Here is a 13,692-nt window from a genome sequence, read left to right as displayed (position 1 = left end):
AAAAGACAGTCAGTTTTCTTAAATCCAAATCTAAAATATTCTCTGTACTTTTTTTTTAGTATCATCTTACTGTTTCACAGCAACAGACAATCCAACTGAGACTCTTATGAAGGAAATTAAAATTAGAATTAAAATCTATTTATGTTAATATTGTGAGGATTCTTCTCCTACAGTATTTTCCCATTATACGTTCATCACTATATTTTGCCAATTTATTGAATAATAGATACCTTTTTCATATGTCATTTTACAAACAATTCTTAAATGATCAGGAAGACATTTACTACATTCTTCTTTCATTTGACTCAATGAAAACTGACTTTTAGAAGTACTCACAAGGAATACAGATTTTTTTTAATGAAAAGCCTTTCTAAGTACTCTATATGTGTTTAAGCAACATAGCCTAAAGGCATATACTTTGTTGTCATAAGATTTAAAAAACCTAAGACAGATATATATCATGTAAAGCTCAACCTTAAATTCAGTCAGCTCTATAATTTTTGAATTATCACGTCTATTTAAGTCAGTCTGTTCATTTCTCCTACATTTTCACTGTAGTAGACTTTGACTGAACAAAGTACTCGTATCTATTCATATTCCATACTTTTCTCCAGTCCTACCTCCGACTCTATTAACATTGTTCAAAGTACTTTAACGTATAAAAAAGCATGCAATAACTTCATACAAAAAGATCCTCAAAACAGCCTTATGTCATGAGCTCACTACCAAAGTTCAGTCATTATACACAAAATTCAGCATTTAAGTGTAAAATAACTGATTCCAGCATGTTACTGAAATGGCATGGTATTTTTTACATTGTTATACAAAAAGCACATTGTATAGAATACAGCATTTACTCTGCAAAGATTGTGCATCACTGTTTTCCTGTAATATGTGTAGAACAAACTACATTCCATTGCAACAAACCACACCTAGGTTTACTAAAGCATACTGCACTGGCTTGAAAACAGTGGTCTTCATGGCATGCTGTAATATCAGAATCGATATATTTGCATAATACCAGTAATCATTCAAGAAAACATTCATAACAGCACAGGCTTCCCAGTTGAAACTGCCACATGGTGAACACTAAGCTATTATATAAACTGCATGGACATATTTAATGTGTATTATTAACTCTACTATAAGTATTCTGTACCTAAAGGTGTTTTCAAAAAGAAAAAAAAGTTACTTAGGTGATCTAACAGAATATTACTTTTGGCAGTCCCTGCTAGTGTTTGGAGTAAAAAACAAACAAAAAAAACCCCACGTCATAGTCCCGTCCTCCCCTGATTCCTGGAATTTCTTAGGAGAAAAGGAATGAAGAGAAGTCAAAATGTTAAAGTGTGATTTCCTTCCACTGATGCATTCAGCAGAAAGTACCATCAAGTATCAGTATCTTAGCTTTTGGAAAATTTGCCAGCTTTTCGAGAAGGTTCATATGGCACTCTGAGAATACTAGGTGTTTCTTCCATTACTCGTACAAGAAGATTATCAATGTAATCCTCAAGTTCACGAATATGGGTGTCCTTCTTCTTAAGTTGCTCTTTATGTTTCACCAGCTCCTGCAAAACCTCTTCATAAGTAAGGTTACGGTATCCTGCAGTGGCGTCGAAAGGATTTCCATCCTACAGATAAGTTTAAAAAAAACACCAGATTTTATTAAATAGTTCAGTGTTCTGAACAAATTGACGGATAATCGCTTTTCATATGTTTCTCATGCCTCTTGACAGAAGCAACGTCTCTTAGACAGCATACATCCATTTGCTCTAGAGCTTTTCCCTCCAATACCCCCACTGGAGCAGATAACTGGAGACAAGTTGCCCAGTTTGAAGTAAGTTTCCCCCACCGTTATCTCAGAAACAAACATTGTTCTCGGTGAGATGTATACACAGTTAATGACCATATGAGCAGTAACCACAAGAACAGTTAGCAGCTCCGTTTTGGGAAACCAGCTATGCGGTAACCTTAATTATACAAGAACAAGAGAAAGAGCCCTGAGAATTCAAGTCCTATTGTAACTTTCCCGAGTTCTTGACTTTCGAGAGTATCATAGCAAAACCTTTACTTAGCTCTAAATGACATCAGCCCTCATCTGCCTTTCATATGCTATTTTTAGTCACCAGTGGTTCTCCAGCCCTTGGCCTCTGAATCATATAATAAAACTTTCAATTTTAAATTTCAGGTGAAGTTAAACGGCTGCATCTTATTTGCACCAGAGCACTTAAGACAGAAATATGTACTACTAAAAGATCTTGCATGCCTGCTTGCTTGCTTTAAAGCAGGAGGGGCCCAGAATTAATCAGTATGGAAAACAGAATTGCTTCTGTAATGATTTCTAACGACTCACTAAGTGCAGGTATTGGCAGAGATGGACAAATTCGTCCCCTTAACAAAGGGCAACACGTGATCCAAAATACTATGAACTTGAATGTCTTGTTCTGTGCCAAAAAGAATTAGCTGTGACCTTAAGTAACCAGATTATGAAAAATTTGGAAATGTATAACTGAGAAAAAGATTGTGAGAGTTGGTTTATAAATGTATTAGCACTGTTAGACATGCTAAGCAGTAAGTTTTATCTGATTCAGAAATGGAGACATTGAAAAGACAGGGAACCTCTAATTAAGTAAAATAATCTAACCTCTCAAATCCTGCACCTCTAACAGGGCAGGAGAAGAACACAAGATAGCTTTTGTTTACAGTAGAAACTTGTCATTAAAAATGATAAAGCTTACACAGCTAGGAAGCACATCACATCATAAAGTCATATTCATTCCTTTTCCATGCTCCGTTCCTTTTCTTTCCATAGAGCTCCATATTTGCACATTGGCATACGTCAAATCATTAAAATATGCAGGTGGCCAAAGTTTTCAAATAAACCTAATTAAAAGTGGTGGTGCACTGCAAATAGGCTGAAGCACGACAGATCAATCAGCCTCTCTCCATCAATTATATTCTAATGGTAGCTCTCGAAAATATGTGCTTTTAAGGGTTTCTCACATTTGAGATATTTAATGTCACATTTATGTATGTGTATTCAGTATTTTAAACTTATCAAGTTACAGGATTGTAAGTGATCAATAACTCCCACTTTATTAAAATGGCTAATGATGAAATTTATAAATCGGTTAGTAATTGATTTCCAACAAGTATAGAGGAGAAAATAACTTCACTTTGTGGTCATTGTATTTTTAGCACATTTTCTTCTACAAGAAGGAAGTAAAATTTTCTCTTTATGGTACTAAACTTTTGTACACATTGGAAAAATCATCATTAACACTTCCGTGTCTAAAATATAGGATTTGCCTAATTTTTGGATTTGGCAAAGGAACAGGAATTAAGATGCAATGATGTCTTTAATTATTATATAAAGTTTACTGAAAAATTGTGTGACATATGCCTTAATGATGTTTTGTCATACACAGGCTCCATACAGATCTTTGGGGGGAATAACCTATCACATTAATTACACAAGAAAATTCTAGTTAAAGGATGTTAGTACTTAGAAATAAATATTGTTAAAGTTAAGAAGATTTCAAATGTTCAGTTTGAGCAAACAAGCGATACTTCAATGTTTAAGGATGTTAAAGTTAAGATTTTAAATGTTCAGTTTGAGCAAGTAAGTAATACTTAAATGTATAAGGAACAACTATATCTTTACAAAACCAGGTAATACAATTTTAATACGAAACATTAATCTTACAACGAATTATTAAGAAAATGAATTCTAAATAACAAGCTATGCAAAGAACGGTCGTATCAGCTAGTAAATACTATTGGGGTACACGCTGACAGCCAGCGGAACTGGAGTTAGATAAAATGAAGGCCTGGCAATCTCTGATCATCTCTTTATTGTTCTAATGAGGAATTCTTCTCTGGGAATATCATCTAAGCTACTTTCACATCTTTTGTCCTACTTACTTCATCTTCCTTTCAGTTCTTAATTAGGCCTTAAAGAGCTCACGCTGCCCCTTCAACTGGCTACTGCTCCCATTTAAACACTGCTTTCAGAGACAGGTGTTGGCACCAGAGTAGAAGACATACAAACATAATTACTAAATGTGATGCATAAGGAAGAAATATAATAACTTGGTGAGGGCTATTACTGCAGAACCTAATAATAAATTACTTCAAACACCTTAGAAAGCAATCTTGAATATTTAAAAAAAAATTCAAATGGTTTCATTCAAAACTATCGTTGAGATATAGTTTCTTCTCCTCCTAATTTGTATTTTGTATTAAATGAGCACCACCTCATAATCCTACAACTGACATTTAGGATAGCTGGTATTCCAAAAGAAAAATCATCAAGGACTTCTTTTATCACCTTTAAATCCTTTAAATAAAACAATTCACATCTTATTTCTTAAAAGAATTAAACCAATGCTTTTACCAGCAATAAATTACGTGATTTGCGGCAGTACATTTGCAAGCACATAGAAACTGTAATTATGGTTACTTTACAGACAATAGCTGCTAAGTTAAGTCAATTTTTTTGATGTCGCTTTTTGTCAGAGATTAAGTAACCGCCTGGTAGAATTCCGTTTACTATCTGATCAAAGGCAGCCTTCATATATTCTGACATCTCCCACCAGTTACTTACATTATAAAAACTTGGGCATTTACAATAACATCAAATGTTATTATAAGTCATTTACATAAACCAGCAAAAACCAAACAGTACAAAGTCATATTTGCTTGTGAAAATTGTTTTCTATATATTTTAAAGATTGAAAACAAACCCACTTTTAAAGATTTCATCTATTCACAGAACAAATTCTAGTAAGACCATATTTTCCTTCAAACAAAGACACTGCATAGGAAATCTGTGGATGTTTTTGGTCTTTTCTTAGTACACAATTTATTCTAGGTGCTTTTAGAGTCCAAAGAGTATTTTGAATAATAACTGCTGGTATTTCTGTTTTTAGTGATTTATAGGAGGCTGTTCATTTATTGTCTGTGTTATTAACCCTGTCATGTATCAGTGCATTACTTCCATTTTGACTGACCATCTAAAGACTGTCCTCAAGTCTCTGACTATAGCGATAGGGAACTCCTGTTAGGTTAACTAATACACCACTGCCTAATGCAGAGTTCCTCACCTGACTATCACTTCTCTAGAGTCATCTGAAATACCCCAAAGCAACAGTTTTCTTTTTACTTTCTGGGCAAAGATCTACTTCTTCCCTTCTCTGCAACATCATACCAGAAGTACACCGCATATTGAGTGTAAAACTCTTCTTTATTTCCAATTTTATATTAAGCCTGTAATTTTCTAATTAGATTTTCTGGATACGTCAAAAGAAAAACAAAAACACCCCAACCTTTCCTTATAAGAGGTTAAACAAGAATAATAGCTTATACTGTGTCAAGCACCAATTAGTTGGCATTTACCGATGGCTTTCCATAACACTTCATAACTCACCATTGTTTTCCTGAGGTCCTCAGTGCCAGAAGGATTCATGCTAAAACTGTGGGAAAAAACCAAAACCCCAAATATTAGCAGTGCATACTTATCTGACAAAAACATCTACTAGAAGACACTACTGAATTAGGTATATAGCTATAAAATATTTAGTACGATTTATTTTCTGGATTTGTTGAACTTAGGAAAAGAAGCAAAATATTCAAAGTTAATGGAAATTTTCATATATTCTTTGTTCACAATTTTTTGTGTTTTTCATATTCCTTTTGTCATAAAATTTGAATAAGTCATTAAGAAATGCAAGAAAGGATATTACGGATTGGGCTTCCCTAGCTCTTCTCTTACCTCTAGACTTACCTCGAGCTCCTAAAAAGAGATACTTTAAATGAAATATTCTGGGAACAGGTCCCTGGGATGAGATTGTTAAAAAACAACAACAAAACCCTGCAGACTAACATGTATTCCCAGCTTTCATGGCAGCTGCTAGAGAAGAAAGGTCCTTTCGAAATTCCAGTAAGATCACCAGCTTAAGTCAGAGCTGAAAAGCCATCTTCTGTCATTTGTTTCATACTTAAAATTGAGTATTATTTTACAAACCTAGTGATTATCCCACATATCCAGAAAGCAAACTATTTAATTATGTTGTTGTGTTGAGATTTTTTTCTTCCTCAACTGCAAAAGTGCAGCTGATATTGGCAAAAGCAACCATTGTCAACGTGTCAGGCCTAAGAAACGGTCCACTGGTCTCTCAGGTTGATGTAACTATTAGCAAATATCTTAAAAATCACTGCTACTATGTTCTTATCTACTTGCTCCAGCAAGTTTGCAGAACTAACTCTGTGAAAATGTGGATTCAGAATTTGGATACAGCTCACAAATACTGTTTACTTGGTAGCATCAGAGCAGACATCATTCTTTCACACCACAGAATCTACTATTTAGTTAGATTTTATGTCCTGGCTGTCAAGGGTGATGTTTGTTGACTGAGAATAATGCAAAAAGTTAAAAAAATATGTTTACGCTTTTTTTTTTTTATTTTAAAAAAGTAAGGAATGGGTATTTTGGGACTGTTCATCACTCTGTTATCTGAATTTATAAGCCATATATTTCATGGTGTAAAAATGGAAAGGACATAATTTACAAACGTAAATTACGTAAAATGTAAAAAAAAGATTTTTTTCTGTAAAAAAAAATTTTGTTTACAATTTTTTTTACATTAAAATATTTTATTCTATACATTATTTTTCATTTCCAAAGTAGGCAGTCTTTTGCTCATACAGAAGTCCTGTGAACCATCTGCTGGACTGAGGATATTAGATCAAGATTGGATTACGCAAACGGTCACAACTAGAAATCAAGAGGTGTCTGCCGAATCAAGTTCTGGCTAATTCCCATTATACCTGTTTGTAACAGCGATCCGCAGCAGTCTGCCTAGTTTGCTGGAGACCAGTTTTGAATGAGGGGCCTCTTTCATCGGGTATTGTCTAAAAAGCTAAAGGCAGGAACCCTCCCTCCCAGCCCGCCTTTTAGTTTCACACTGATGTGTCAAACACATGATGAACTTGCTGCTGCAATTCATGGCTGCCTTTTGTGATCCGAGTACAAAAAAAATGAGTTAACTGAACTGGATCGAATTAGCTTGGTGAAAACCAAGAATGTCTCTATTTAACGAAGTGTGGCGTTAATTTGGGATATCTTTCTTTTGGGACTGTTTCCTCATGTTAGACAAGATATAGAATAATACAGCCTGACTGCTCAACTGAGTGACTTTCTGAAAGGTTAAAAAAAGCAAGATCTTTCATTGCCTTGAATGACTTTATAGTTTCTGTGAAATAAGTTCTGGGACTCTTTTTCATAGCAGCAGCTTAAAAGAAAAGTAGCAGTTCTGACTATGAAAAGTTGCGCTTGAAAATTAGAAATATAAATCCCCAGCAATATGGACTAATTTTTTTTTTTTAGCCAAAAAAACCTGCAGTCATTTCCGTAACATTGCGGACATTGTAACTGCAATTACAGAAGAGCACATCTGTGTATTTCACATGAAGCAATTTGAATATACTTCCAAAAAAATGAAAAACTATTAAACAAAGTATTCACCAATAAAAACCCAAACCCCAAACACTCTTACTCGTATTTTAAAGAGATATGTGGAAAATATAATGCTTCTCAAGGAAGAAACAGGTGCTGAGATTGCATATAACGTTTTTTAAAATCAGATTGTCTGCTAAGTAAGGTGGGAGCTCCGCGGCCTCGCTGAGCCCCACGGGGTTTCCTGCCAGCGCTTCCAGCCCGAGGTGAGCGTGAGCAGATGCAGGCTCTCACCGCCGTACACATAATTCACTGTCCAAGGACCAAGTAATACCTTGAAAACACTGTAAAATTATGAATGCATACAGTTGGGGGAGTTGCACGTTTGGTGTACTGAAATTCATGAGAGTGTTTATTTTTTAATTTAAATTTCATCACAATAATACAACCCTGAGGTTATCATCTCACTTGATGAAACACACCTCTAGGGCCGCAGCCCACACCTGTACAACCATCATACGCCTCCTTCGAGCAGCCATTTTCTTGACTTCCTAAGTGCACTCTGAAATCATTGATCTAAGCAATTATAAACTTTATTTTTTTTTTCCGCTGTGTTACAATCACGGTTCATAATGATAATGCCTGTTATAGTCCCAGCCCTGTTTTTTCCTCAGGGTTTGATAATTGGCAGGGAACTTTTGTTATGGAAGCATGAAAACACTATGTTCACAGCTTGGGAAATAAATTTCTTTTTAGCTTTTTTTGAGTGCAATTTTCTGTGAACAGTGATTATAAAAAAAAAAAGTGGCATTGTGGGATTCTATAATTATTGTTTCTCAATTATGCCCAAACTAAATTTGCTCAGTTTGCAAAAAGATGATTCTTTTCTAACAAATAGACTTTCTGCCAACTCACCCTGAGAACTAAAGTCAAACTGGGTTCTCTGGCGCATCCTCATTAACAGTGTGTGTAACTCCCAGGTGTTATATCTGAGTCTAATGCCTCCTTACTGGACATACCTTCCAACCTACACAAACTGGCTTGGCGACTCCTCTTTCTGCTCACTGAAAAGATCTCAGCTACTTTCTTGCTCCTGTGTCCTTCATCATCTCAAGGAATCATCATTTTCTACCTCTTCCACTTATCCAGACAGAGCAAGAAGCCCCCCGCTCCACCACTGTGGAGTCTCATGTGCCTCAAGTTGATGTCCCAGGTCCCATAATGATTTTTAACAGAACCTCCATGGTTTGTCTCTTACAGCTAATAAACTTTCCTTCACTCCAATCACCTTGAAGAAAGTTAGGAACTAGTAAAAGGGAGGTATATCACACCAGCACAGATTCAAAATCAGCTGCAGTAGGATCATGCAGGTGACTCTGACCAAGCAAGCCACTCGGTTTCTGCATTGCCCCTACCCCACTACAGGTAGAACAGACAGAAATTAGTCATGCCCCCTATTTCACTCATCTGGGAATTCAATTAGTTTCCTTAACAGTTACTTCAGTATCAGATATTTTTTACCAGATTAAATAATATCCATTATTTTATTGAAACTTTTTCTTTACATGGACATTTTTACTGAATAGTAAAGTTTGTTTGAATTTCTGGGGTTTTATTAGCTTGGATTTAAATTTTAGCTCGTCTGAGATAAGAACTTCCTTATTTCCATGGTGCTGGAGGAAGAAAAGTGATGAGAAATAAAAACAGAATAAACTAATAATGGAGACAGACATACTACAATGCTGATCCCGTAGAGCATTTTGGATGACTATTTCATAATCGTAACAAGCATATTTTTTTATACTTTGTTATTTTCCCTATTTAAATACATTTCATTAGAACTACAGGAAACTTACTTTTTTTTCGTAACACCTACTTTTTATGAGGTAGTTAAATACTTACATTGCATGCTGATTATTATTTGCAGTTTGTATAGAAACTTCAGCATGGTGGAGTTGAGCTTAGGATGTATCAGAGGCTCAAGTTTATGACTGCAGCTTGTAATTTTGTCTTTTGAAGTTTAATGGTAGTTAAAAATTCAAACATTAGGTCTAGTGGCTGCTTAAATATTTAGCTTCTAAATGCCTAGAGATTAAAACAATGTTTAAAAAATCTTTCCTATAACTGATTTAAACATTTTAGTGCCTGAACCATTTACTCTGACAACATAATGAATGGGAATCAGTCTCCTAAATTATGCTGTATGGAAAGCATATTTCTTTAAGGAGCAAAAACTTTTTACTTATCTTTAGCTATTCGTATTAGCTATATGATCATTGTACTGTATACTATTAGAAATGAAAACTAGAATATTTACGTTAATCTTTACTATTCGAAGTATTGAAATCTTCTTTGTTAACCTGACATCTTGTAAAATAACCATAATACCTACGTACTCAGTGTGAGCTTTCAGTTTTTTACCTTTAACATGGAACATCTATGTACAAGTTATTAGCAAAGCTCTATCGTGTTCATTTTCCATTAGAGTTGAAAAATTATTCTTATTTCTACTTCTCAGGCTTTGGACTGATTCTTATTACATGGCTTACGCATTTTTCTTTGGATTCTCACAACACCTACCAAAACCTTGAAATATTAGGATGCAGTTTAAGTTATTACCAATGTACTAGAAAAACAAAAGAAATGAATAAAATCAGATACAGTTAATGAAATTCAGAAACTTTGCTTTCCATAGAATATTATTAGCCTGCTGTGCCTGGCAATGCAGACATCACTTTATACTCTGAGAAGGAATGACTGTCATGTCTGGCAGCTAAGCAAGTATGGAGTAAGCATATTACCATTTATTTCCCAATCAGATTCTGGGGAACATCACTTAAGACACTTCACTATATAAATTGTCCTGCTGTCAAGCCATGCTCCAAGGCCTTCTGGAGTTTGTGTAACCCCAGGAGGACACAAAAAGAGTATCAGGTTTTGTTGCTATTACTCCATTTTCTTAATATTACTATACAGTCTCATGCCAAGAGTTAAGAAATGGGACCAAAAACCCTGAACTTTGAATGTAAGACACACTTTTCTTGCAAATCATTTGTTCTCAAGCTACATATTCTTTACATAGACTACTTTGGAAACGGTCTATTCATGAGTATACTGGTGCACTCTATGGAGCCCTTTAAAGATGGCAGAAGGTTCCATGAGATAAAGAAGTTACAGTTTCAGAATACAGTGCTCAACAGCGGTCCTGAACAACGTGCACTTCCAGGGAGCAGCCTTTTCTCTCGTGGCTCCCATAGATTTCAAATTCAGTGCAGCAGACATATGACAACGCAACTATATACAAGTTTTCAGTTAAAACAACTTGGAGAATTTAACAAATTTTGCCGTTGTGTATAAACTCCTTCGTTTCGAAAACAGACATGAATCTGGATCCACAACAGGCTGGTGGCCGATTCTGAGGTGTCTGGTACTGCTGGAGACAGATCACGGGAACTGGAGGCATGCAGGCCTGCATTCATGAGCTCCATAAGAATGCCAGCCTTCTCCTGATTTAAGATATAAGTATCTTAAAACAATGGCACTTGTACTTGCACACTGCTAGACACGTTACTCGTTCAAATTCACTTCTTATTCAGGACCTACGAGACATTCAAAACTCCAAAGCGATCTTACACAGTGCACTCAACTGAATGTTAATTTAAGTGTCTGGAAACAAACAACAACAGGTTTACATAAAAAGTTAATATTTTTAAGCATTTAAATATTTGCCCTTTTACTAGGCAGTTGTGCTATGGCTGAAATACTAATGAAGTTTTATCCTCAGGAGACCACTAAAGTTCTTATATACTAAAAGTTGTGCCACCACCTCCACTAAAAGACCCTGCTATTAGAGATCTATAAGTCAACCAAAAAACCCAACAAGCCCAAAGTAAAATTTGGCATTGAAACTTCCAGAACCAGTTTTGAATGCTTAAAAACCCAGCACTAATTCTGAGTAATTACAGTGAAACAGAAAAAAAATGTTCATCAATTTTACACAGCTTCTGCATTTATTAATACAGAAACTGGATATAACTTTTTTTTTTTTTTTTTTTTTTTAAAGAAAATAGAACAGGCAATGCATTCCCCTTTGGGACAGATAACATGCCTCGTGCATCCACTTAAAAAAAGTTTTCACATGCCCTAATGTGCACCAACAGACAATCAAAGCTTGAAAAAAATCTTGTCATGCAGCCAGCAGGATGAACTTTCCAAACAGTGTTCCTAAATCAGACAACTAATTAGGAGTACATGATTGCCGGTGAAGACTCTGCAAAAGGCAAGATTAATACTAAGTATTTCTACAATATCTCTCTAGGAATTGATTGCTCCAAACCACCCTAGTAATATCCCAAATACCGTGACCACTGCTTTGTAGTAGCTTTGGGCAAGATTTCATTGTCCTCTCATCATACGCAGTGATCTTTCTAAATCGGACGATAACAGTCTGGGCAGGACAGACCAGGAGACCAAGAATCCTTGCATGACTTCTGCTTGTTCTGTGGTTTCCCGTTACCTATCACATACCGGTAATGTATTTGTTTTGTTGAAATAATGTTCTACCGACAGCTTTACCACACCAAATTAACAAATATTAACAGTCTACAGTATAATTAATGCAGTGTCATAGTCTATCAATATTCTACCTACACTATAGATAATCACAGTTCACTAGAGACAAGTCTAGTCAAATTTCAGTACAGAACTGAAAAAAGTCCTTTAATTTCAAGAAAAGCAATGCAGAAGTACGCTGTTCTTAAAATAAGTCATGCTAACACTGACAGAGGAAACCAAATTCTGAAAATAGCATAGTTCACCTGATGTCTTTTTTTGACTAACAGAGAAAGATACGTTAAAATGTTGGAACAGACTTTATTACTCCAGCAAGCACAGTAATAAACTTGTTAGATATCAACATTTCTGAACGAGGCACATGAAAATTAAAAATAGTAAGTTGTATTGTACACTGGAAAAGGATGACCTACTCGGTAAAGAAAGACGCAGCCATTACAAGCCTTTGCTCTGATCAGGCAATGTGTGGGGTTCATTCCAATGGAGCTGTGGCCAGTAACTATGCCTCTGGCATATCGGATGTAACGGGCGAGACTGAAACCATTTAACAGTCATTTATCTGTGATGATGTTGAAGTTATTGCACTAATAACTTATCTTCACTGTGGTTTAAGCTAACAGGTTTTACTTTACAACTGCACTTGACTAGAGCCAGGCACCTGGTCTACTAACATAGCTCAACTGACAAGCAGTAACCTAGAAATTCAGGGTAACACCATGATTTCGCAAAAGCTTCTCTAACTAGTTGACCATCACACCTACAAAATTTTAATATTTGCTGAAATGTAACAGACATCATCTGTTCTTTAGACTTAACCATTTAACATGATCTGAACACATCTCAGTTATCAAGAGCCTCATGTTTTCATGGCACCACACTTTTTTTTTCCCCCCAAATCTAGTAATGGACATATCAAATGTTTGAAATGGCTTATTTCAACATTGCATCCATTGGGAAAAATGAAACTGCAGATACTGATTTGTTTGGAACAGGCATCACTGGAGAGGCAGGCAGCTCTAACGGCTACACGTGATGACAGTATGGGGGAGAGACACTGAAGAAAACAACCGCATTTGGAAACGACAGACAAAGCGGAAAGATGCAAACGAGATGAGTTTAAGGGTTGGTTTTTTTGTTTTTTTTTTTTTTTTTTGAGTTGCAATTTTTAAAAAAGGCCAAAGCAGTAAAAGAACAAAGAAAAAAATTAACTAATATTTTTCTATTTTATGCTCCATTTGACCAATCTTATAAATATGAGCATTATTCATAATTGTTACAGTGAATCCTAGTAACATACATGTTTCTTTCTCCTCCGCTATTCCATCTTCCACAGTGCTTAGAATGTAACATATTTATTGCAAGAACTTGAGATAAAAGTGTGACCAGTATGTAGGCACAAGCTCGATCTTCGATTCTCTAAGTGTAACATTACTTAGGTCACGGAAGTGCTACTTTAAAAGGTTTTTTTAATCTATCTCTCTCTATATATGTACACATGTATGTGCATACAGACACACACTTATATTGTGTGTGGGTATATATATTGTACATACAATGTTTCTCAGAAAGCTCCCGAACAGCTATCAATTCAGTTTCCCAGATCTGGAATTTGATCAGACTAGTAACAACCTGTCAGCTTTAAATATTGGACTATTTGTTTCCCTGTG

At 35.4% G+C, this 13,692-nt stretch overlaps 1 protein-coding gene across 1 annotated transcript in view; it reads right to left on the bottom strand.

Annotated features, from left to right (window-relative positions):
• Positions 1–6: 6 nt before the first annotated feature.
• The window catches only part of RAB11FIP2 (RAB11 family interacting protein 2), a 31,093-nt gene continuing 17,407 nt past the window's right edge, over positions 7–13,692 (bottom strand). Inside the window, exons 4-5 of the mRNA XM_082309179.1 lie at positions 5,426–5,471; positions 7–1,628 (exon numbers count right to left, since the gene is read on the bottom strand). Coding sequence (XP_082165305.1) covers positions 1,401–1,628; positions 5,426–5,471 — 274 coding nt within the window. The 3' untranslated portion in view covers positions 7–1,400. The remainder of the gene's footprint in view (positions 1,629–5,425; positions 5,472–13,692) is intronic.

The sequence above is a fragment of the Platalea leucorodia genome (genome assembly GCF_965183815.1).
Source record: "Platalea leucorodia genome assembly, chromosome: 4".
Lineage (NCBI taxonomy): Eukaryota > Metazoa > Chordata > Aves > Pelecaniformes > Threskiornithidae > Platalea > Platalea leucorodia.
The sequence above is the reverse complement of the archived record's forward strand: the minus strand, read 5'-3'. Positions and strand labels throughout refer to the sequence as shown.